The sequence below is a fragment of the Podarcis muralis genome, chromosome 4 (assembly GCF_964188315.1).
Source record: "Podarcis muralis chromosome 4, rPodMur119.hap1.1, whole genome shotgun sequence".
Lineage (NCBI taxonomy): Eukaryota > Metazoa > Chordata > Lepidosauria > Squamata > Lacertidae > Podarcis > Podarcis muralis.
Window position 1 is genome coordinate 83,368,191 of NC_135658.1, and position 26,800 is coordinate 83,394,990.

General features: G+C 43.1%; 1 protein-coding gene across 5 annotated transcripts in view; it reads left to right on the forward strand.

Annotated features, from left to right (window-relative positions):
- FGF14 (fibroblast growth factor 14) overlaps window positions 1-26,800 on the forward strand; it is a 309,088-nt gene that overhangs the window by 187,761 nt on the left and 94,527 nt on the right. Inside the window, exon 1 of one of the 5 annotated variants that reach the window (XM_028728199.2) lies at window positions 17,871-18,430. The exons of 3 other annotated variants lie outside the window; for them this stretch is intronic. Coding sequence is in view for 1 of the 2 variants with exons in the window: in XM_028728196.2 (XP_028584029.1) it covers window positions 18,278-18,473 (196 nt within the window). In the remaining variant the exon portion in view is untranslated. Of the gene's footprint in view, window positions 1-17,870; window positions 18,474-26,800 lie in introns of those variants that run through there. One more of the 5 variants, XM_028728196.2, reaches the window with a different exon arrangement.

Genomic DNA, 26,800 nt, shown 5'->3' on the forward strand with positions numbered 1-26,800 from the left:
AACTCTATGTGCACATCTACATGCACTCCATTGTATTTTAAACTTAGAGAGGTCAATGAACACATATCTTATTTTAATGAATTGACTTTTGCACAGCTTCGAAAAGCTTTTACAGAGCTACGACTAAATACAATAAGCTCTGCTTATAGAGATGGGAGACATAGAGGCATACCAAAAAACGAACGTGTTTGCATTAGGGGATGTTCTGAAGTAGAGGACCTTATGCATTATATCTTGCACTGTCCATTATATAATGATGCAAGAAAAAGATTTTTGGTACCTATAATGACAGGGTCCCCTGGCCAGAACCCCCTTGACATGATGTTATATCTCCTTGAAGACACAGATAAGTATGTGACCTGGCGGGTAGCACTTTTTGCAACTGCTGCTAGGAAAATTAGAGCAAATTATATAGCCAAGGTAGCCATTAATTGTAAAGGAGATGAATTTATTTGATCCTATCTGTCTACCTCAGGCTATGCTCTATCTTTGTCACCAAACACTGAGTATAAATTGCACACTGTATTAATTGATATTGTTTTTAACATTAGTGACCATGTGATGATTTTAGCTTATGAATTTTATTGCTTAATCTTTTTATGTGTACATTGGGGTACTTTTATAGCTTTGTTTAGAGTACGTAATGTTTTAATAATATAAATGTTTTAAGTCTTTTTTTTACCAATTCAGTATATTTTCTTTTAATTGTCAAATAATTCTGTGTACATTGCGGCAGCCTTTGGCTATGTGCAATAAAACTGACTGAGAATGAGACTGCAACTAACAAAGTTGAAAAGATGTTAGTTGCAGTCTATGTTAGATGCATCACTACCTTGTTAAATCTGCCATTTTTAAACCTTCTGATATTACCTGCCATATCAGGACTCTCTATATCAGAAATGGGGAACCTCAGGCATGTGTGTGTGTGTGCATGTAGAAACTAGCCTACCTTGTCCTGCCAGGGGCATATTGCCACCGGAGTGTTGCCCAGAAGGGAATGTGTCTCAGGTTAAAAATGGTACTTCACTCCTGCTTTACAATGGTACCTCGAGTTAAGAACTTAATTCATTCTGGAGGTCCGTTCTTAACCTGAAACTGTTCTTAACCTGAAGCACCACTTTAGCTAATGGGCCCCCCACTGCCACCGCACCGCCGAAGCACAATTTCTGTTCTCATCCTGAAGCAAAGTTCTTAACCCGAGGTACTATTTCTGGGTTAGCGAAGTCTGTAACCTGAAGCGTCTGTAACCTGAAGCATCTGTAACCCAAGGTACCACTGTATATCATGATTGGGGAACCTGAAGCCATCAGTCTAACTTTGCATAGGTGGCAAAGAGGAGAAAACATGAGGTGGAGGGAAGAAAAGGGAGTTCTGGCTCTGCCCACCACTGACTTCTGCCCCATTCTGCTAGACTGGTGACTGGGGGTGGCCACTGAGACCATATAACACCAGTCCTGAAATACCTACATTGGTTCCCAGCACGTTTCCGAGCACAATTCAAAGTGTTGGTGCTGACCTTTCAAGCCCTAAATGACCACGGCTCAGTATACCTGAAGGAGTGTCTCTACCAGCACCATTCAGCCTAGACACTGAGGTCCAGCACCGAGGACCTTCTGGCGGTTCCCTCACTACGATAAGTGAGGTTACAGGGAACCAGGCAGAGGGCCTTCTCGGTAGTGGCGCCCGCTTTGTGGAATGCCCTCCCATCAGATGTCAAGTAAATAAACAACTAGGTAACTTCTAGAAGACATCTGATGAAGGCAGCCCTGTTTAGGGAAGTTTTTAATGTTAGATGTTTTATCGTGTTTTTAATATTCTGTTGGGAGCTGCCCAGGGCGGCTGGGGTATAAATTATTATTATCATTATCATTATCATTTTATTCATTTATTTACAACTGCAGCAAGGCCCTCAACAGAAAAATGCTTCCCCAACCCTGAGGTATATAGTGTCCCTCAAGTATCAAGATCAATTCCAGCTTGTCCTCACAAACAAGATTCAGTTCAAGTTGTGTTGAGTGTAATCTCTCCCATATTAGATCTCTGCTACAGAGAGAAATCCCAAGGAAGCTCATGAGGCCCAATGGGCAGTGAAGGATGGCATTAATTTGAATGAACTGCTATTTAGCACTCCAGTCAGGTTCCTTTTGCAGGGCATCATGTCTTGCTGCAGAGCAAGAGGGAGAGTCCATGATGCTCCAAGCTTAGTTTCACCTCCCTTCAGCCTCCTTTCAGTGCTGCTGGGGGACACAGACAAGGTGAGCAGGAATGGTATGGCCAGCCTAGGCTACACATTACTGCTCTTTCTCTTTCAGGAAGGTAGTTCATAAACAGTCAACAATGGTGGCCTTGAGCTTTGTTACATCAATTTCTGCTTCTCTTCTGCATATACAGAGCTTTCACTATTAGTAGTATTGGTTTTCAGTAAAGGTAAAGGGACCCCTGACCATTAGGTCCAGTCATGGACGACTCTGGGGTTGTGGCGCTCATCTTGCTTTACTGGCCAAGGGAGCCAGCGTACAGCTTCAGGGTCATGTGGCCAGCATGACTAAGCTGCTTCTGGTGAACCAGAGGAGCTCACGGAAACACCATTTACCTTCCCGCCAGAGCGGTACCTGGGCAGGAGCTGGGACCGAGCAACGGGATCTCACCCCATCGCAGGGATTCAAACCGCCGACCTTCTGATCGGCAAGCCCTAGGCTCTGTGGTTTAACCCACAGCGCCACCCGTGTCCCCTGCTGTGTTCAGTAGGCAGCAGCAAATGTTAACTTACTGATTTTATCTCCCCACCCCATTCTTCAGCATTATTTCATGTTGTTATCTCCGACTAACTACTACAACATATATATCGGAGTAGCACAGCAACCTTAAGGAGGGCTGGTTAGACATGGAGAAGCAGCTCCTCTGCTGTATCCACAGCCCTGGTGGATCCTGCTGGACACGGTGGAAGGGGGGCAGAGAGTTTTATTATTTTGCTATGGCAGCTCTATCATAGCACAACTGACCCCTCAGGGGCTCCCTGGGACCCAGCACCCAGGAGTTTTGGCTCACTACCAGAGGTCTGCAAGGAAGAAACTACTCTTGCCTCTTACCCCTGCTCAGTGGCGTAGCAGGGGTGCAGGGGGGGCCGGCTGCACCGGGCGCAACATCTGGGGGTTAGGGTTAGGGTGCGCAAATCCACGGGTTAGGGGGTGCAAATCCATGGGTTAGGGGGCGCAAATTACTTGCCTTGCCCCGGGTGCTGACAACCCACCCTACGCCACTGCCCCTGCTCCTGCTCTCCAGTCATCAACACTGAGGTGCTAAGATTGTGGCCTAATAGTGTATACTTGTCTACCTGCATACTCAGAAGTAAGTTGCATTGGTCTCAATGCAACTCAATCCTAAATTGATATAGGAGTCCAGCCTGATTTTTTTTTAATGGCCTGGCAGCGTCCACTTGAAAAAGAATGTAAAAATGTTTCAAATTTCATCTGCCGCAGAAACTCCATACAGAGATGAGGGGGCTATTTTAGAATGGTGTGACTTATTCTGGCATTTGAAAAACACTTGGAATTAGTTATTAGAAAATGACTGCAGTAGCAGCAAAGCAAGGAGATAAAATGCTTTGATTTTTATGATTTCAAATTGCCTGGCTTCTCCTCCCCCAAGGGGTTTCAGTAGTGGAGGACACATTCTTTATCTGGTATCTAATCCCTAAAGACTGGTGAAGTGAGACTTTTGTACACAACAATATTTTTCAAGGATGGTTATAAAGAGCATTTGTTCACTTCTGCCTTCCAGACTGATTGGGGCATTGCTTGATTTGCATAATTAGATTATAAAAAATAGATGAGTTAAGGGTAACTTGTGCAGCAAATTGCTCAGCCAACCTCTCTCCATTATTATTATAATATATATATATATATATATATATATATATATATATATATATATATATAATGATTTTAAGCAACTGATTAAGGAATTTATTATTATTATTTTTGCTTCTTATTTTTAGCACATTGTTTTTGTTTCACAGTACGGTTTTGCTTTGTTTTTCTCTCCAAATAACAATATGAATGTCAACCTACTGTTCTTTGGTCTGGTTTTATAAAAAGAGTTGACATTAAACAGGAAGGCTAATCCTTTCATAACATGTTGTCAAGACTGGCCGCTCAGGAAAGCAGATAAGCTCTTAGCCTGGATGACAGTTTTGGAAAGGGCATTGGAGAAAGAGTTACTTACGGCATCATCTTTAAACACAATTACCTGTGAGCTAAACAACACGAGAGAAAGGACAGCTGCATTGTTGGTGCTTCTGTTGTCTAGTGTGGGCACTTAACCATTGCCAAAAAAAAAAGGGAGGGGGAAAATCATCACCCAAAAAAAGAAGACAGAGATAGTGAGCTGCATGCTTGCTTAGTCTGCAGGCCAGGTGTTCTAGATGATGATGGGGAACTTCAAGGCTGTTGCTCTCCATTCTTACAGTCACTTATATTTAAACTGGACTTGGATCAGACTGCCCTTCAGATAGAGGAGACCTTCAAAATAGAAGACTGTCCTCTGACAGCCCTCCAAAATAGAACCATGGAATCATAGAATTTTAGATCACTTGCAATGCAGGGATCACAGCTAAAGAATTTCTTACAGATAGCCACCCAACCTCTGTTTGCAAACCTCCAAGAAAGTGCACCACTTTTCAAGGCAATCTGTTCCGCTGTTGAGCAGCTCTTTCCGTCAGAAAGTTCTTCCTAATGTTTAGTCAGAATCTCTTTTCTTGTAATTTGAATCCATTGGTTTGGGTCTTGCACTTGGGACCAGCAGGAAATAAGCTTGCTCCATCTTCCATGTGACAGCCCTTCAGATAGTTCAGATATCATATCACCTCTTTTCCATGCAAAGGATACCCAACACCTGAAGTCTTCCTCATAAGACTTGGTTTCCAGACCTTTTATCATCTTGGTCAACTTCCTTGGACACTTTCCATCTTGTCAATATCTTTCTTAAACTGTGGTGCCCACAACACAGTACTTCAGGTATGTTCTGACAAGGCAGAAAAGGGTAGTACTATTACTTCCCTTGATTTGGACATGATACAGCCTAGAATTGCATTAGCTCCCCACCCCCTCAGGCTGCATTGCATTGTTGACTCATATAGGAGACTCTTCCCTGTTGGACACATGACCACCCTACTGGTCTGTTCACATTCCAGAATGTGGTTGAGAAACCTAATTTTTACAACAAAATGTGAGCTTAACCCACAATGTCCCTGGTGCTATGTCTTCCGTACCAGAAGTGAATTGGACTGTGGAAGAACAGTGAGAAACCTTAGATTTGAAGGTTATGCTCAGCTCAGCTATGAAGTTGATTTCTTTACTATGAATGATTTCTGTCAGTTCCGTTTTTTAGAAAGCCAGAACCAGAGGGTGGGGTAGGATTAGCATCAATTTTGTCACTCACATGGTGCTACCCGAAGGATAAGGGATGCATCAGGAGTGACAGAATGCTTTGGCCACAATAATCAGGGTAAACAGTTTTTAATGCTAGAACAGGAATTCCGCTGTGCTTTGTCAGAAAAGCATTTACATTATTGTTTATTTTTTTTTTTGCAATGTTTAAACTGAATCCAGAAATTATATTCTGTGAAAGCAAGTGTGTGACGAGGATGTTGAGGCCAAGGCTTGTTTTAAATCAGCACTCTCCACCCCTGTATCTCTTTGTACATTTTTGCTAGCTTCTGATAGCCTCAGATAAATACTTTCCTAGCAAATGGTTTTCAGCTTCTTTTCTGGATGTTGCTTCTATGAAATGTATTTACTTAGCTTGGTTTTGCACTTTATTATCTTGTCAGTGGTACAGCTTCCGTTTTGACATGTTTGGAGTGGGATTTTGATGTAAAACTACAGGTCAAAGTTTGTCACGTCGCTTTAAAAAAAAATGTGACTACCCTGCAACAAATATTGATAAGCTTTCAAGTTGTGCCAGGAACTCTGTGCTTCTTGCAATAAATATTGAAATGTTGCTTGATTTGCATCACATAATATCCCGAGGCTTTCAAGTCAATATTCCACCTTTTGTGCTAAGCCTCAAACAGACTGTGCTGGAGGAATATTTCCATAAGAACAAAACACAAACAAAACAAAATAGAGCTCAGAATCTAGATATATAAGGAATTCTGTATCTGGAGAAAGAAAGAAAAAGCTGAAAATATGTCACTGGTGCCTTCTACCTATGCAGATGGGACTTTGCCTAACCTTCCTCTAGTCCTTTACAGTGCAATTCAGGGATAGTCAGTATGGCAGCCTCCAGATGTTTTGGGACTCCAACTCCTATCACCTCCAGCCAATATGGCCAGTGGTCAGGGATGATGGGAGCTGCAGTCCAGAAACATCCACAGGGCAGCACATTGGCTACCTCTGGTGCAATCCTCTATGTGTTTACTCAGAAGTAAGTTGTGTTGAGTTCAGTGGGGCTTACTACCTGGTGAGTGGCTTCAGGACTGAAGTCTCAGACACTAGATAATTCTATCCAATTTGGCTTTTACTGACACAAGAAAAACTAAAAACTGTATAATATAAACTATTCTTTTCTCCATTACTGTTATCTGTTTACAAAGAGAACCACTGTATCAAAAAACAACAACATTCTTTTCTACTTCAGTTTCAGTTTTTTGTTTATCTGAGATATTTTGCACTAGGTAAAACCTGACAGGAATTCAGAGAGCCTCTATCTTTTAAAGAATGAAACAAATCTGCAGGCTGAGCCCAACATTATGTCGTGCACCAGAAATACATTTTTCATATGTGTGTGTAATGCCAAATTTGATGGAAACATCTGTGGATCTCAAAAGCTCTTAGCACTGCATTTGTGCATCTTGGTTGGTCCTGATAAAGGAGTTGTTTGTGGTTAATGTTTAAATTTACTCGGTATTTTAAAGCAAAGTCTCTATCCTCATTGCATATATGAAAAGCAATATCCTGGCATAGTTTTAGGATAGATGCATCCTTTCAGCACAGATTTCTTAAACCCTGCGATCAGCAAATGCAAGAGATTATGTGCACATTTGCAGACTCTCCTCTCATTTTTGAGCAGATAACTAGTGTAACAGTGTCCACTGCTGGCAAATCGGGCTACTGCACTTTATAGAATAAGTCAGTCTATTGTTACCAATAACAATTAAACAGGTGCATTCTAAATTAGGTCTGGAGGGTTGTTGTTGTATTTTTTTTTGGGGGGGGGGAGACCCACCTAATTTTTCTAGGAACTTTACAATTACTACTTCTGCTGCTAATAATACAAGTGGAAGACTGAATTAGTGACCTGCAGCAATGCAATAACTTCAGCTTTGCCCAATCTGGTTTAAGATCCCCAGAGGTTTTTGTAGAGCACAAAATAATTTAGTATCGGCCAAGATTATTGATGTTCCTTTCAGTGAAGTGTGAAAGGCCCTGCACAGTTACTAGATATTATTTGTCAGAAGCGCAAGGCAAGTAAAATTTGACATTCAGCTTTTTGATGAGATTTTAATTGTTGGTGCCACTTGAACATCACATCTATCAATACAGAAATAAGAAATGTCTTGTTGGATCAAACCAAAGGTCAGTGTGATCCAACATTCTGTCTTGCTTCAGCTAGCAGCCTCTGGGAGACTCATCGGTTGGGCACGATAGCAATTCCTGTTGCTGCGCCACCACAGAAAAACATAGTTTTCACTTATGTGTCATCCAATGTAGTCCTTTCCATGCCTACTCAGACATGGTCCAATTGTGTATAGGATTGCAGCTGTAGCTAATAAGCACTGACATACATCAATCATAGGAAAGTCTAATGCTGTTCAAACGCTGGTAGTGAATTCCATAGTAAGCTCATTATGTGTTGTTTCAAATCCATCCTTGTCTCCCCTGAGTCTAATTTTGCTGAATGACTTTGAGCTCTTATTCTCTATGAATTTTTCTAATCCCCCTTAAAAGCCCTCCAAATTAGTGGTCATCACCACATCTTGTGGGAGCAAATATCATAGTTGTGCTATGTTCTGCCCTGAATCTTCCAACATTCTGCTTCATTGGGAAGAGGAGTTGGAGTTCAAGCTTAGGTTTTCTAGTTAGTCCAGACATTTCCCAGCAACTAAGAACTCCCCACCCCTCTCAAATCAACCCTATGTAGTCTAGAGATCACAATCACCGTCTCCAGTTAAATCATTGTCTGATGTAAATCAGAATATCCTGAAGATTACTCTCCCTCTGATAACCAAAACAAGGCCTTGGGATTTTTCCATCTTTCTAAATGTTTTCCCTTAGAAAAGCTCTCCCTCTGGCTTTTCTTGCAAAGCCATCGGCTGAGTGGCATCATAGCAGCAGCACAGAGATGTGAGCTTTGGCAGACTGCCCCCATTTTTCATTCAATGTCCTCCATCATTCTAGCATCTAAAAGATTAGTGTAAATTCCAACTCTCCGTGACTTAATATTTTCAGGGATGAATGATGGGAATTCAGTGGAGAAAAGGCATTATGAAGCATTATAATGACTCTCCCATGGGTGTGTAAAAATATAGCACTCTTATCAGATGGTTCTTGTTTACAAATGGCAGGGACCTTGCATATATTTACAATCTGGCTCATCCTAAGAACACCACAGAGCCACTGCCAGATAGCAGAGATAATGCCAAAGTGTAAGGCAACTTCTTAAAGGTAAAGGGACCCCTGACCATTAGGTCCAGTCGTGACCGACTCTGGGGTTGCGGCACTCATCTCACTTTATTGGCTGAGGGAGCCAGTGTACAGCTTCTGGGTCATGTGGCCAGCATGACTAAGCCGCTTCTGGTGAACCAGAGCAGTGCACGGAAACACCGTTTACCTTCCCGCTGGAGCGGTACCTATTTATCTACTTGCACTTTGATGTTCTTTTGAACTGCTACATTGGCAGGAGCAGGGACCGAGCAATGGGAGCTCACCCCGTCACGGGGATTCGAACCGCCAACCTTCAGATCAGCAAGTCCTAGGCTCTGTGGTTTAACCCACAGTGCCCCTTACGTTCCTATAATGTTTCGTGCCTGCAAACTTATTGTGGGCAGGACCCAGGCAACTTCATTTAAGTTTAGACCCATTGATTTCAATGGAAGAGATTTAAGTCAATAATTAAATATTTCCAACTGAAAGTAGGCTTTAAGTTTACTAGCACTGGTTGCATCATTCTCAGACCACAGCAAGTGGTGTCTCACCATTACTTGTTACCCATTGCACATCTCTGCATAAGCTTTACATCCTTGAGTGACAGCCAAATTTTAGCTCAGGAATGGAAATCCGAAACCATTTCAGCTTCTTGGTGCATATTTACTTTCGTGGGGGTGGAGGGAGGTGGCATGCGCTCAGGAAAACTAATTTAAAGTCAATTTCAAATACTGCCTTTCTGTTTCCTTAGAAGTGTATTTTGTCTGCATATTATAGATGCTTATTTCTGCTCTAGGTAGGAAACAGAATGTTTCCCTTTGCAGTGGGGAGGGGGGATGAAAGTGACTAGCTAACACTTTTCTGGACAGTTAATTAACATGCATATGCTTCTTTGCTGTTGAAAAGACACACTTTCAGTTCTGTGTGTGACCTGGATTAATGGTACAGCTTGAGTGATTTGAGTGCTGTAGTGTGATGCACAGCAATGTATTAAAGCACAACACTTTGAATGCAAGCATGGATAGTTCTACTTCTGCAGAGTCCTTTTAAAAATAAATAAATTCTGCTGCAAGGAATAACTTTCACAGTGAATAACAATTCAGTGGGAAAAACCCATATCCATTTAGTGCAGCAGGCATAAAATGGGGACAATTTAAATGAAAGTCAACAATAATCCATACCTGCTCTGAATGCCCAGAAATGTAGCTGGAAGTGCAGCATGAAGTTGTAGAAAAGAGACCTCTATGGGCAGACCCATAACCATTTCTTTAACCAGACACTACTGATAAATCTCTCTCTCTCTCTCTCTCTCTATATATATATATTAAAATATACTTTATCAATATATAATTTCTTTGAACACAGACTAAAAATACTGTTTAGCTCATTATGCAGGTGTTGTTGTTGTTGTTGTTGTTGTTTAGTCGTTTAGTCGTGTCCGACTCTTCGTGACCCCATGGACCAGAGCACGCCAGGCACTCCTGTCTTCCACTGCCTCCTGCAGTTTGGTCAAACTCATGCTGGTAGCTTTGAGAACACTATCCAACCATCTCGTCCTCTGTCGTCCCCTTCTCCTTGTGCCCTCCATCTTTCCCAACATCAGGGTCTTTTCCAGGGAGTCTTCTCTTCTCATGAGGTGTTACTTCTTCCTCAAATGTTTTGTTTTCTGTGTTAATTTCAGTGAAGGATTGCTGCAAAGTTAATGCTACAGTATTGGCTGCGAAGGGCCAGTTGCCTGTATTTACTTTGGTTTGGACCATTATATTTTCCTAATCTTGTGCCTATGTTCATCAAGTGAAGAGTTTTGTTATTGTTCAGGGTTCCTGAAGTATCAAAAACTACTAGTGAAGTATCTGGATGGATCTTTCCAGGCGATAAGTGATCCTCTCAAACAATTGCTATCCTGTGCCAGAATCTACCATCTCTTGAGAAATTTCCTTTTGTTTTTTCTTCTTTGCCCTCTTGTGAGCAGGGACCGAGCAACGGGAGCTCACCCTGTCGCGGGGATTTGAACCGCCGACCTTCTGATTGGCAAGTCCTAGGCTCTGTGGTTTAACCCACAGCGCCACCCGCATCCCTGGGTGAAATGAATTGTAGCAGACTTGAATTTGGACACAGGTGGCTAAAACTGAGGCAGGTTTTGGGCATACTTCCTTCTCCTGGGACCCTGATTCAGGATAAGTGGTTGTGCTTCCTGGATTTAGGAGTTTGGTTGCTTCCAATCCTGTTTGTACATTTGTAAATAAACTGGTTACAAATACATCATAAGGATCTTCCTACAACTTACGCATGCATTCACTGAAAGATATTACACCTGCTGACCCTGACGCTGCTTACCAGCTGTGTATTTCAGTGTCAGTGGGAAAGAGCCCTATGTTCATGCAGTTGCCTTTCTTACTAATGCCAGTGCATTGTAGTTGTTAGAGTGTCAGACTTGGACCTGGGAGTTTGGGGTTCAAATCCCCACTGGGCAATGAAGCTCACTTAGGCTTGGGTCAGCCACTGCCTCTCAGCCTAACCTACATCACAGCATTGTTGTGGGGATTAAATGAGGGGAAGAACCATGCACAGTGCCTTGAGTTCCTGGGAGGAAAAGTTGGGTTTATAAGTGCCATAAATGTGACCTGGCCACAGTGATCCATGCGACGGTCACCTCCAGGCTTGACTACTGTAATTCGCTCTACGTGGCACTGCCCTTGAAACTGTCCCAGAAACTCCAGTGGGTGCAGAATGCTGCAGCAAGGCTCCTCACAGGGTCTCTGCCATGGGAGCATATTCACCCAGTGCTTTTCCAGCTGCACTGGCTCCTGGTGGAGTACAGGGTCAGATTTAAGGTGCTGCTTTTGACCTTTAAAGCCCTTCACGGCCTAGGACCCTCATACCTATGGGACCGCCTCTCCTGGTATGCCCCACAGAGGACCTTAAGGTCCATAAATAGCAACACCCTAGAGGTCCCGGGCCCTAGGGAAGTTAGATTAGCCTCAACCAGAGCCAGGGCTTTTTCAATACTGGCTCTGGCCTGATGGAACGCTCTGTCTCATGAGACCAGGGCCCTGCAGGATCTGATTTCTTTCCGCAGGGCCTGTAAGACAGAGTTGTTCCGCCTGGCCTTTGGCTTGGAGTCAATTTGATTCCCTCCGCCTCTTTCTTTTTTCCTTTCTCCTCCTGTGATGAGGCTGCATTTTAATTTTTCAGTGTTTTAATGTTGTATTTTAATCTTGTTTTTAAGTTGTATTCATTCAACTTGTTTTTATTATTGCTTGTTAGCCGCCCTGAGCCTGGCCTTGGCTGGGGAGGGCGGGGTATAAATAAAAATTATCATCATCATCATCATCATCATCAATAAAATAATGTGCCTCCACTGAGATGTGTGTCTGGCAAGTGTGATTCAACTACTCCATCTCACATTCATTGAACATGTGTGAACACCCACCGTTACTTCCCAACAGTGTTTCTCTCATCCAAAGAAAACTATTTGTTTATTGAAATATGTATATCCCACTTTTTAGGATAAATGTTCTTGCTATCATGCTGGCTTTTAGTTAATTTTTTTGTATGGATGTTTGAGCCTGCATCTGCAGACTGAAGTGGTGCAGGCCAGATGCAAGCTTCATTATCTCAGTGACAACTAGGCCAGAGCTGCTGAAAGAAGGGAGATAGGCTAGGCAGTGAGAGAGGCTGGAATTCTGTGTTCATTTAGGAGTAATCTCCACTGAGCTCAGGATTGCACTGTCCCTCAAAAATCATGATATGAAATTAACAAGGACAAATTCAGTCGTTTGTATATTACAGTTACTGCACAGGAAAATAACAGATCTATCGGGAAGTTGGTTTAAAGGCTTCAGCAAAACGTATTACAGATTGTTTGATAACAAGTCTGGACAGTATTTATCCCATTTACCAAAGCATTACTATTCTTTATTAGAACAAGTTATTAAGGGGGAAAGTCTTGTTTTGCAGTAATTCCAGCAATCAAAAGTGCTGTTCTTCCTTCCTTCCTTATCTTTGTTTTTTCCTTCTTTTTGCTAATACCTTTGCCTTTATTCATTGACTTTAAGAAGATAATGAGTTGGCAAAATATGCTCACCACTGACTCTGGATTAAGACTGTTAACATGTCATCTAAGGAAGTACGGTAATTGCCTTGAGACAGCCTAGCTACTGGAAGGATAGAAAAAGGATTAATGTACACAGACATTTTTGAAAAACTAAGTCCTTTCAAGTCACTTACAGATCTCTTCATACACAAATCTTTCCTAGTAGCAGCAATGTATTTTGATTCTTCCTGTGTGATTTTTTTTTTTTTTAGTCACTAGAGTGTATTGTTGTCAAATCACAAAGGTGGAAATGGCTCTATAATGCCAATATTAATACATCCAATCATCCACAATATTACAATGTAACTGTGCACTTTAGATAGTCACCTGGGAATGAACTGGTAGGAGGAGAGTTAAAACGAATCTAAAAGATCCCCCCGCCCCTTACTGTTACTTGTTATATTTGTCTTTAATCAGAAACTGGCGAATGTTTTAATAGAGAGTGTGACACTTGTCTTCAATCTAAAACCATACCTTGTTAGTTGGTGGCCACATAAGCAAACAGTATGTTCATGTTCTGAAAATCTTTCTGCTATCAAATCCCTTTTTTCTAGTTTGAAGTGCAAATATTTTATCGCAGATTTAAGACAGCAGATGGCTCTCTTGAGTTTCCCTTGGAGCACCTATTGCTGTAAACAACTATCCTGCATTTTCAGATTAGAAGTAGGAAGAATTGAATTTACTTTTGTTTTCCGGGGTGGATGGGTGGAAATCACACCTTCCACATTATTCCACTATTTATTTTAATTCTTTTCTATACTATAACCCACCCACCCTTTTCTGTGCACCCGCCATCATAGGCTGAGACTGGCAAATGTATGACCTGATTCACTTTGGGTGAGACTATAAAATTTACAGTTTTGAATAAATGAAATGAACATGATGTAGGAAGATGCCTATCAATGTATCACAGTGACTATTAGAGTACTTCACTGGGTAGAATAGGTATCCTCTTGGATGGTCTTTTATTTACAGCGTTTAGTGCAAATAAAAAACAAATATATATCCATCAAACAAACATAGTGGCTTCTTTTTCAAGCTGTTTTAAAAATGCTTGAGGTTTGCACTTATTTTCTTTCCTATGTAGCAAAAATCCATAATGAGGGAGTACAGCACTGGTAGACAATTGTATGTGCATTTTGTCTTCGATTTTCTAACATTTAAAAGCTGTTTTTAAAACATTTGATCTTGTTGGCAAACAAAGTGCTCATTCAGAAATCATAACCATGTGTTATAAATATATGTAATATTTTAGAGGCAACAGGATTAGTTATGGACCAATCAGCATCACAGTGCAATCCTATAATGCCTGTTCAGAAGTCCGTCTTGCTGAATTTAAAAGGACTTACTGCTAAATAAGTGTGTGTAAGACTGGAGCCATAAACACTCATAATATTGTCCCAATAAAAGCAATGGGACTTAAATGTGTGCTTAATGTTGAATGGAACATACCGGTACTTAGTATTACTGTTATTAGTGTTAATGTCTATAGAGCTTTTAGAGGACAAGCTATTCTCAGTCTCGCCATTATTACCACTGTTCTGTGAATCAAATGGTTGCTGTTCACATTTTTGTTCAAAGCGAAGAACTTAGCATGACATGTTCAAAATGTGGTGCAGCAATCAAAACTGCTAGCACATTGCAAAGCTAAGCAGGGTTCAGTATGGTTACAAATTGGATGGGGGGCTTTGTGTTGAGATTCCTGCATTGCAGGGGGCTGCACTTGATGACCCTTGGTGTCCCTTCCAACTCTACAGTTCTATGATTCTATGAAAACTACTCAGGAAGCCTTTATCTGAGGTGTGTTTTGATGTGGGGCATCTTAGGTATAAGGCTCAATATAGTTGTATCTTATTTCCCATGCCCTTAATTGGGATGTTTATACTAAAAACCCTCTCCTGTTTACTAGCATATATTACCAGGACCCATGAGAGCCCTTTGTTTTGCACTGTCCAAGGTCCTGATTGAAGTGAGCAGGCAGTTAAAGGAGATCAAGAGAAAGCTCCCACAGAACACTGCAGTTTGTCAAAGCTGTTCCTTGCAAACAGCATATTTGTGCAGAAAACATTGGGCTTTGGAAAATGATACATTATGTTGTGTGTTGAAGAATATATTCCAAAGCAAAATGCAGATGAAACGAATAGTGCTTAATGCCAGTAAATTGTATTGGGCAAATTCTAGCAGGAGGAATTCCTTGTATTGGCACAAAATATAAATGCTTGCATTTCCATTTATTCATAACCACTTCAAAACAACAACAACACAGAAGCACAAAAATACATTCTCCAGATATCTGAAAATGTGCTTCTGCATGTTGGTCTAATGTAAAAGAACAAAAATTGAAGCTGGAGGATAGAATTAAAACCATAACATCATCTACTCAATGTAAATACTATGCTTTGTTAATAAAATAATTTAAGAGGATGCTGGCAGTTGTCTTTAGAGACACAAAATAATCAGCTAAACAATGGACTGCTCTGGCGTTCATATTTGGGAGATTTTGCTTTAAAGGTTGTGCCTAAGCATTTTAAAAAAAAGTTCAGCTAAAGTTGAAAAAGATCCCTCTGAAGGGGAAGAATGAGTAAGGTTGTAAATAATTCTCTTGCTCGTCCAGTCTTCCAGTTATCAGATGCTTTGGCTGGTATAGGAAGCTGTAGATCTACCTATATGTATCTCTTAAAGAGTATCTGCTTACATAGGCTTGTAGTGGGTTTTATCTAAGTTAAAAGTTCACATAGCGAGTGAGGTTCTAAAGTTATTGAAGTTTCACAAGTGAATGTTGTTATAGTTAATACATAACTGAAAATCTATTTTGTTCAGTATAACTATCTTGGCACCGACTGATTAATCTGGTACCAATTATGGGTGTGTCTGCAGAAGAATTTTTATGTCTGGAATTCGCACAAACCTTATTATTATTATTATTATTATTATTATTATTATTAGCATTTGTATCATAGGAGTCAACTCCTAGGGGCTGAGGTCCCATTTCCCCCCCTAAAATATTTGTGGCCGCAACAAGCCCCCCCCCCCCAGTTGATAGGCATTGCCATTTAAACGGTGTGTGTGCACCATGTTTTGTGATTGATTGTGTGGGGTGGGACTTACCTGCCCCCCCCCCAATATTTTATTCAAGTTGGCACCCTTGAAGGAGCTCATGGTGGCACACACAGTTCTCATCCCCATTTTATCCTCACAACAACCCTGTGAAGTAGGTTCAGCTAAGAGTTAGTGACTCGCCCAAGGTCACCCAGCAAGCTTAGCAGCTGAGTGGGGATTTTAACCCTGGTCTCCCAGGTCATCATCTAGCACTCTAACCACTGCACCACATGGCACTCATTCTGGTGGTGCCACACTGGTAAAGCTCGGAATCAATCCAGTTTGGACATCCAAACGATGGGGCTGCTCGCCTTAGCTGGCGTTGTTGTGCTAAGGTGCCAATGAAAGAAAATGCACCGCACGTGCCCAGCAACAAATGTGAGTCCCCCCCTCCCGCATCTGAGCCTCCATCTGTAGCAGACATGTAGAGTTTGACTGGAGCGTTATCATAATTACATGCCTGAGCTCTTGGCAGACAAATAAATTAATCTCGGGGCTCTTCCCCCCCCCCCCCCACCCCAAGAGCCAAATTCCAGCCTTACAGACTACAGGGTGAAGTTGACTTTTCAGAACTCAATAAATCTAGCGGTGCCCACTTGTACCACTAAATGTGTTTGCGTGGCAATAGAAGCTACGGAGTCCGTCCTGTTTTGAAAGATGATCTTAAGAGGTACCGGTTCGCCTTTCCTTTGAATGCCACGATGTCTGGGACGCCTGGGCGATCTCCCTTCCCTGTTTTCCTCCTGGAAACAAGACAAGCCCGAGAGAGATCGCGAGCCAAGGCTGCCTTGGTGGTCAGCTGGCTGCGTCCGAGAAGCCACAGCAGGCGCTGATGCTCTGGAGCAGAAAGCGCGCCTCTCTCTCTCTCTCTCTCTTTCCCTTCCCAGCTCACCCTCCCCTGCCTGGGAATTAGTCTTCCCCTCAAGCAGCAGCGTGTCCGGTTCCGAGTCCCGAGAGAATAGGGCGGAAAGGCTGGGTTTGGGCGCCGCCGACTTGTGACCCTCGCGCCCTCGCCGCCGGTCCTAAGGCGGCGCGCATCCCCGCCGCGTCCTTCCGCCAGAGTAACCCCGTCAGCCCCGCCGTAGGCGAAGCAGCCACAAACGTCCCTCAGAGAGAGCCGCCTCGGCGGAGACAACAAAGAGACCCGCGCGCGACGCCACTGTCTGTCGTGGCTACGTAGGGAAGAGCCTCTCTGCTCTGGCATCACCACTACATGCGCGAATCCTTAATGCGTTACGGTGCTGGCCGTTCATTCGTCATTCTAACCCCGGTGAACTCGGGGTCTCGCGGGGCGCCGGCTTATTCGGGGTGGGGCAGCAGGGCAGGCAAGACTGTTGTGGCGGGAACGCGAGGGGAAGCGCGGGAAGCAGTCTGTCGCTTTCCTGGCTCCGGCTGCACTTTCACCCAGAGAGCTGAGACTTTCTGGGAGCGAGGGAGAGAGACGCCAAATTACAACTTCTCCGTCTCTCTTTCTCACATCCGTGCGCGCGCCGTCTCACACTTTCCCGCGCATAATTTCCCTCAGTCAAGCCCCTAACCTCTCCCCACCCCTCCTCCGCCTCTCTCTATCTCTCTCTCTCACTCACTCACTCTCTCTCACACACACAGATGAACCACGCGCGCGCGCTCTGCCCTACGCGCGCGCCCGCGCAACGCACACTCTCTCTCACACACAGACAAGCTCCCGGCAGTCACAAAAGCCTGACTGGAAGCCGAGGGGCGGCAGCGTGGGCTTCTCTCGGCGACAAGCAATTTCCTCCCTTCAATCGCGGCGAGGCTTTTTGAGCCCACCTCTCTCTTTCCCTCGCCTGCTTCCCTTTGATTAGCATTCTCCTCGCTGCTGGGTTTTTGTGTGGTGCGACTTACCCCTCCCTCCTTTCCCCCACCTCTCCCTTTCCCCCGCTCCCACCCCAAGGACAAATCCCCTCCCTCAGTCGTCTCGGGAAGGGAGAAGAGGAGGGTGAGCGCGTGTGTGTGCGCGTGTGAGCCAGCGAGTGTGTGGCGGGGTGGCGGCTAGGGTGGGACTGAAGCGCCGCGATTAAGGCTCGCGCGCTCTCTCCGGAGCCGAAGCGGGCGCTCTCCAGATGCTGCTTTCTCAGGCACTCGGAGGCAGCCCCGACGACGAGGAGGACACGGCGCCGGCGGCCGGAGCGGCGGCGGCGACAGCAGCCATGGACCAGCGGGCGGAATAAGCCGGGGCCGAAGACCCGGCATCCGCCGCGGGCGCTGCTTGTTGCTGTTCCCGCTCGGCCTGAAGCCAGGCGACTCCATGTGGTGACCGGAGGACTTTTCCTCGCCGCCCCTACCCGCGCCTTTCTTTCCAGTTGGCCTTCCGGAGATGGGTCGGCGCCTCGGCTGAGCCAAGCCCCGTGCCCGTCTCCGCTGCGTTTGGGCAGGGCTCTCGCGGACGCGGAGCGCCCGGCGACGGACCGAGGCCATGGCTGCGGCCATCGCCAGCGGCTTGATCCGGCAGAAGCGCCAGGCGCGCGACTTGCAGCACTGGGACCGGCCCTCGGCCAGCAGGAGGCGCAACAGCCCCAGCAAGAACCGCGGGCTTTGCAATGGGAACCTGGTGGATATCTTTTCCAAGGTCCGCATCTTTGGCCTCAAGAAGAGGAGGTTGCGGCGCCAAGGTGTGTGTGTTTTGTGTATGTGTGTACATGTGTGTGTGTGTGTGTGTGTGTGTGTGTGTGAGTGTCCTATGCGCCTGTGTGTGCCTTGGAAAGAATGGCCTGTGGTTTCCAAACTTGGGCCCCAACACGCTGGTAAAGGGCAAAGAAGGGGGGAAACTGCCACTTCTTAGGGTTGTGCCCATTTTACAGGAGGGGAACTGAGGCTTCCTCTGGGTTCTTTGTTCTGAAGAAACTCGCTTCCTCTCTCTTAGTAATGTGAACGAGAACCCTCGCTTTCAGTACATAAGCATGCTTTGGGGCTGGCAAAGAAATCCCGTGCCTTATTTAACCGCCTAGACTGATGAGCAAAACTGGATGGTTCCAGGGCGTTAAGAGGCAGCTAAGCTATGCTAAAAATGACATCACAAGTCTGGGAGATAAGTAATTGTGCCCATTGTACAGAAGTGGGATTACAGGCATTTAAAGTGCTTGGTCTGCAACCAAATCATGACATTTGGTTAAGGTAATGAATGGGCAAGGACTTATCCACAGCTGTTTAAATATTCTTGTCACACTCCCAGTCAGGGGTGCCAAAGAGAAGTAAATGAATGGATTCCTAACCACCCTTCTAGTTAAAGCTCGGGGCTGAAGTGGTAATTCTAGTCTAGACTGGTAATTATTGGTATAGAATTGGAGAGATAATTGTTTCATATTAGTTAATGCCAGATAAAGGGAGTGATACCGAATATGTGGGATTATTTTATGCTACTTTATCTTCATTCATACCAAGGTGTCTAAATCAGTGTTCTTCCAACTATTTCAACTGAACTAGGTGGCTTGTGCATTCACAACAAAATACATTGCTCTTTAGTATCTGCTAACTAGATAACTTCTAACTTGTGTCCCATCCCACCCTCTGAAGCTGAGGATAAGAAACCTGGGAGCTCTATACAGATTTAAGTATATTTCATACCCACTGTGTGGAGCAAAGGGTTGTGTATACTAATGTTTGAAGGCAACCTTGGAAGGATAACATGATGCAACAGTAAATCCGCTAAACCTTTATTGTTCCCTTTGTTGTGCCCTGTTTCTTTGCATTTAGATTTTGTAGATTTTTATAATTTATAAATACAAAGAAATCCCAGCACGAAGCAGCTCTAGGAGATGATTCATATTTGCAATGATCACCCATCGTTCCAATCTGAAGCACAATGTTAGCAAAGAGAAATGCATTTTATAATTGTAATTTGTGAATTGAATCAAGTAAAGAAAGTAATTATTTCCAGTGTCAATAATCTAAATGCATTGTGGGCATTTTTTTATTTTTATTTTTTGTAAGAAAGCAAGGTTTAATGAAGACACACAGAGAGAAAGATTTTCCGTGAATAAATTGTATGAAGATCCATATAAAAATACTGTGTTTTGAGTGAAGTAATAACTAGTATGTAGTGTGTTCTGTATTTTATAATACAGCCCATTGTTTCAGTATTAGAAAACTGATAGCATGAGAAGGCAAGGCAGGCATTCTGGGGCACTGTCGCTTTAAGAATCTACAGTTGCTGAAGTGGAGAATCCTCAGAGTGTTGAATGTGGGGGAACCCCAATTCCCACTACACCCTATTTTTGCAGCCTCTGTAGCTGGCTCACTCCAGTCATGGCTGACTTTTAATCATTACATTTCTTAACACACTGGGAATGTTCTGTCACCGGTTGGAAAACCATGGACAGTAGTCTTAACACTACATTTCTGAACCTTAACGCTGGTTTTGCTGAATTTCTTTCCCTTTCTTTGAACAGTCTAGCGCTGTGGGCTCCCCACCGTTCCTTCATTTTGTCTCTTTGGGCTGTTTTTAACCATGGTTATCACTAGGTGTGTGAGCCTCCCAAGGGAAGGCAGTTCAAGTAACAGTAACTGTTATTGGAACTGTATTTGAGGAGTCTTACCTATATTGATACACCAGGTGCATCATGCAATTATAGATTTAGATTTCTGGGTTTTTTTCTGTATGCAAAGTGTGGTGCACTCTTGGTGGTGGCAGGGAGCTGTTTCACACACACACACACACACACACACACACACACACACACACTCCTGCTTCAAATGGATTTGATCAAAATGCAAACAGACCATAAAAGCAGTGTGATGGGAAACCTGCACTCTCTCTCTTTCCCTTAGATCAGGTAGTTTCCTATTCTGGTAATACTCCCGAGTTTTGAAAACTGCAGATTCTGTGACAAAACTAGCATCATCTCTGCCATAACTAAAACTAGGAAGACCTCAGAACAACAACAAACACCTATACTTTTCTACTTGTACTAGCATGTAAGGTTTGCACTTCTGGGAAACGAGGTCCTTCCTATCACAAGGTGTTTCAATACTGAAATGCTTTTCCTGGCTAAGAAAGCCATGCACTGCTTTCTAGGATGTAACTTATACTTAATAAGAAGTTTCAGTTATGGAAACGTGAACTAAACCAACACATATACGTTACTGATAAAATTTAAGAAGAATGTTTTAGACTCTGTTAAATTAATGCTGAAAGGGTGAATTGGCTTTTGCTTTTTGGAAAGCAGTGGCATAGCCAAGTGAATTACCTGACAACAGCAACTAGTGACAGTAAAATAACAGTGACACTGATTTCCACAATCTATTCATCTTGGTTTTTTTAGTGAAGGTAGTGCAATGCTTATAGCTAATAGTCGCTGTGTGTGCCCAAGAGCAGCCTCAGTGAAGCAACATTAATGGCTCTATTTGTTGTCCTGTGCTTAGTTTTACACACAGTGATGCCAATTTATGGCCTTAGCAACTCAAGCATGCTTGACATCCACACATATTTGTTTGACTTATGGGTCAAACATGGGAGAGGGATTGTATTTAATAATAAGTGCATTAAATTTAAAATAAGCAAATCACTAAAGCTAGTGATCTGCTTAAAACATTATTAGATCATAAGGGTTGTTACGTGAACAACAATAGTGTAAAATAAGAGCCATTTGGAAATTAAGGCGACTCCTTTAAGAAGGCAGATCCAACAAGCAGAAGCAAGAATTTAGGTTGATTCTCTATTAGGAAATGTTCCTTTAGTTATATGTTATGATTTCAGTATGTGGGAAAGATGCACACATCCAATCCATATTAGCTTAACATAATGAAAATATTACATTCACTTAAACCATTTCCATTTTTGTACCTAATGTTTCATATACAAAATGTTTATAGAACATATTTATAGAATGCACTTGGAGAGTTTCTAGTATATTCTCCTAGAAAATGTACTATTTGTTAATCACAACTCTCTTGTTTTAGGGAAAACGAAGAACATCAGATCCACTATTTATTATTGCTTATAAACCACATTGTTGCCCTTACAGGTGATGACATGTGTTTTGCCTGTCTTTAAAATCAGCAACAACCTACTGATTCCCTAAACTTCTTTTTAAGAAAGGTGTAGTGTGGGGTTGCATAAAAGATTGTTTAATTAAATTTGGCTAATGATTAATACTTGCCACTTGTGTGGAAAAAATTGCTATGGTTTCCTATGATTGTATTAGGTTGCTAAATAATAATTATGAACCAGTTTTCCATGTTTTTAGATTCTGGGAAAATTAGTATGTGCATTCTAGGATCAGGTGTTGATTTAATATTTGCCTTCTAGTTGATTCCAGAAACTTATAGATGAAGGGGGAAAACTGAATGCAATTGGAATCAGTCGTAATTTTTGTACTGATGTTAACGGTGCACATACTGAGCTTTTTCATATTGTATCTAGGGATGTTCCTAAAACCTGCTTTGATGGTATTAGGTTGAAATGCTTGACTGTCCAAATTTTGTGTGCAGTACATTTCGCTGATAGCAACTGGAATATTTCACGTATGGTGTGTGTTCTGGGAAGGAGTTGCTTGCCATTTTATTGTTTTATTGCATCTTTTAATCAAATGAGAATTATTATTTGTGCATGAAACTTTATCACTGTAAAGCTCTGCTTCAGCCTTTTGTGTGTTTACTGATACTTGCTTTGCAATTGTAAACACATGTATTTTGTAAGTTATAATCCCATTATTACCAATCTGGTTTACTTTGAAGTAGGGATGGGGGAGAGGTTGCATTCAGTTTGCATTTAAAGGTGAACTTGCCTAATTCACACATTCTGAAACAATATACAAATGGAAACATAACTATAGTTCAAAATTCACACTTCCCCAAATTTTGCAATCTAGTTCTCCAGACAAGTGATGTGTACAGAAATGCATAGACTAGGATAAGGTGTGCATACAAATGTGTATATTAGTGAAAATAGCACACACAAAATGCATCACATTAGGAGAAATTGCTTCGCAGAAATGTGTATATTGAGATAATTTTGCTGTTTAAGTTGCATGAAGACTCTTTTAAAAAAATTGCAAACTATCTGGAAATGTGGAGAACTATAAAATAGGGGGTGGGCGTGGGTGATGAGGAACTGCAGGAAACAAAAATTGACAGATTTGCCCTCCCTTACTTCCAAGTAAACATGCTTATGATTGGGGTGTGAAATAATTACTTTCAAACAAGTTCACACCCACCCATACATTTGTTGGTTAATTTATATGTGGGAATTTGTACATTCCCCTTGTAAATCTGTATTGTAGTTTAATACATAACGATGGAAAATGTAATTTCTGTAGCATGGCAAGTGGTGGGGTGGGCTGAACAACCCAGAGCTCTGCTGCTGCTACACTGGCGGAAGTGCCACAGAACTTTATAGACAACACGGCAAATACAGAATTCACTATATATTGACCAGGGACTGTGCCAGCAATGATACTGACATGCCACCCACACATGAAGGCCCCCTTTGAATGAAGGGGATGTGCTCCCAGGAGCCACCTTGCATCATCATACACACATTGTGCAAGGTGGCACATAAGTGCTCCCACTCCAATAGCCCCATTGGCACAGCCAGCAACAACCCCAATACTTCCAGTCCCTAGGCATCCCTATAGGCAGGAGTTCAAATTCACTCATGTCACCTACAAGCAGTATTTTAGGAACACAGCACATGGGGAAATATAGAAAAGACACAATGCGGCATCAATATACCGGTAGCTCCCTGGGCAGAGTGTCTATACACACACAGAGAGAGTTCTCCTGAGACACGGGTTCAAGACCATCAAGGGAGGGAATGGCTCCATGGCCAAATAACCGAAGGGCAGGGTTGAGAGGCAAAGGGGGCAGCCCTAGACACACACTGGTGGCAAAAGCAGCCTGCAGTGGCTCACTCACCCCAACCCCAGTCTCAAGACCCACCAGGATCCCAGGAGCACGAGGACTACAGGAAGATTCCTGGTCTTGTGGAACAGTTCGTGTTTGATACATTGGAAGTCCCAGTACATACCACGTTAGGAATACAGGAGGCGCATATGAGCCAATCATCAGGAGTGCTGCAGCCAGCCCTTCCGACTGGCAATCCATGTGATCAAAACGCCCTCCTGCTATCAGTGGCAAATGGTGTGCTACTTACCTGACCTCCCTCTGGCTGAGTCTGCTTTATACTGGGATGGATAGACGTGTGGTGGCAATGAGGTCAGCATGGTGCGAATGTTCTGGCAAGAGAACTGCATGGGCTCCATTTGTACCATGACGACCCTGCTGCTGCCCTGCTCCCCCCTCTCTGTCCCAGCATGCAGCCGCAGGTAGACCAGGCAAGTGGCAAAGCCCCACGACACCATCTGCTACTGTCTGCTGTTTTACATGATAGGTTGGGTCCTGCCAGGTAGTATCAGAGCAAGACTAATTGCCTCCCTCCTCATCCCCCTCCCTGCAAACTGACTGCCTCGTATAACCTGGCAGCAGCACTTATCCTATCTGTGCACTCTGAGATGCCTGGCCCCCTCATAGTCAAGAGAACCATAGTAAGCAGAGAGGGGAGAGACCACTCTTTTCCTTACCATCCTATCCTGAGGCCAACTGAGACAAGATTAAACTAGAGAGGAGCAAAGGAGTGCCTATCCGCCCATCCATAGCAACAAAGAAACTACGCTTGTGAAACAATCAAAGTTCTCACTCAGAATGTATGAGATTCTGAAAGGGAAAGAAGTATCTGTAGGGTTGCCAAACACCCGTCTCAACAAGGCTTCTGTGTCTTGGTCAGTGGTTTGACAGACGGAAGGGTAGCAGGCTTGGTGATCTGCCAGGTACTAGCTCCATACTGGGAGCATCATCCGTGGTACAACTGTCTGCAATTAACCTTGCAAGGGTGTGGCAGTCTGCCTGGAGCAAGAGGAACAACTGAGAGCATCCTTGTTACTGCTGCAGGTCATGAGATGGGACGGCCGGCATTGTGAGAGCTGTGAGATTGGTGCTGTGCTTGTGCAAGAGCTGCTTGTGGAGAACAAGGAGAGAGAGAGAGAGAGAGAGGACAGCAAACAATAGATAGCAGCTGGAGTTCATAGTCTTTGAAACAGTAAGTGTTTGTGTGAGGAGGTAAGAGATCGCCAACAGAGAGCTTACCTGCTTATAGCAGCTCGCCTGTGTAGGTGGACACCATATTGCATCGTTAGAGCAATACAGTTCAGATAAGGCTCAGCATTTGCATGCATAGACAAGGAATACGCTTGGAGCAGCTCCCTGTTACAGCACGTGTTTCACACTTCTCTTGTTTATCTGTGTAGGGTATTCTATCCTTGCATTCCCAGCTGTTATACGGGAGTAGAGATTGCCGTTGGCTGGTCCTGCCTGGATCCTTGAAGCAGGTAGCTTCCAGGGTTCTAGGGGTAGGGAGTGTTCACAATGTGCAGAAACGTCTGGTGGTGCTTAAATCTTTTGCGAACTGATCTCTTTTTATGCAAAGTGTCCTTTTTCTGTTATTTCCTTTCAACGGGGTTCCCTGTTGTGAGCTCAAAGTCTGTGTAACATCATCGATACAGCCCTGTGCCTCACCACCTATCATTTGATGTGTGGTTTATGCGTAGTTTGTATTACTGGTTGTGTTGTGAGTGGGTGTTGAGTTACAGCATTTCCTATGTTCTGTCAGGGTGACAAGGGCAGAGCAGATAATGGGGAAAGCGATTGTAATTTTGCCCTCCCATTGACACCAGTGAGATGGAAATTCCTTATACTAGTTTGATGCAAAGTTTAGTCATTGACAGAGATGTGAATGTGAGTTGAAGCAATGTAGGATTTGGTATAAGCATCCTCCTCACCCAGTTATGCCAGCATAGCTGGGCTTCCCCAAGGTCTAAGAGCAGCAGATCTCAAGTACAGAATTGTGCCCTAATTCTATTACTATATTAAACAAGTTATCAATTGAACTAAGAATGTTTCAGTAGGTTTTGTGGGGGGTGGCAGCGCTTTTGCTCCTTTCTCAAACCGAGCAAGTGATAATTGGTTGATTCATTGGTTAGGAGTACTGAAAAGAGAATTCTTTTGCCGAATAAAATTAAGATACCTGTGGCTTGAAGCTTGTAATGTGAGCTTTTTATTTTAATTTTTGCTGGTAGGGGCATGAAGGCAGGATAAATCTGATTTGCATTATATCCATAGTGCAGTGATCCAGTAAAAATGTGGCAAAGGAATCACTGACTGCACTCCCAATGGAATTTATGTACTGAGTAAAATACTTTGGCACTGATCTGTCAAACCATACATGCACACTGTAGGTTTCACACAGACTGCTACATGTGAGGAAAAGATGGCTGTTACTTGGATACAGCTGGTAATTTGCTGTACCAGCCGCAGCCAGGAAATCAGAGCCCTTTCCCCCCCAAATCTATTTGGTACAATATGCCCCAATCATTTTGTTTGGCAGTGTGGCAAATAACACATTATCACATGCATGCATCCTCTGTTGCAATTTTTAAAATGACCCAGTTGCCCACACATACTTACATGAGTCAGTAGTGACCTTAAAAAAAGGAAAGAAGCAATTTTTGTAACCTTTTCCTACCTAGTCTCCTAGAGGCAGTACTTACTCACCACCAGCAACTAGGCAAGTGGTTATTTACAAGCCTGTAATTATCCATGTAAATTGTACATCTACCTTTTCATGTCAGTTTGTCTTTGATGCTAAGTTAGTGTACTTCATTATATGCAATTTTCTATTTTGTATTCATGTATAATTTTAGTGATGCAAAGTGGGCTTGCTGTAAAAATGTCTTGTAATGAAGCATGTGTTCCTCAATAATTGCTTTCCGTAGCATATACTATATATTTCATCCATTGCAATTTTATTTTCCCAGCTTCCTGCTGTTTGCTGCAAAGTTTTATTTTGCTAGAAACGCTTTTTATTTTATAAAGAGGGCTCACCCATTATTATTATAGTTTTCTTTATTATTTTGCATTTTTACCAAATTTATACAAAAATCCCATA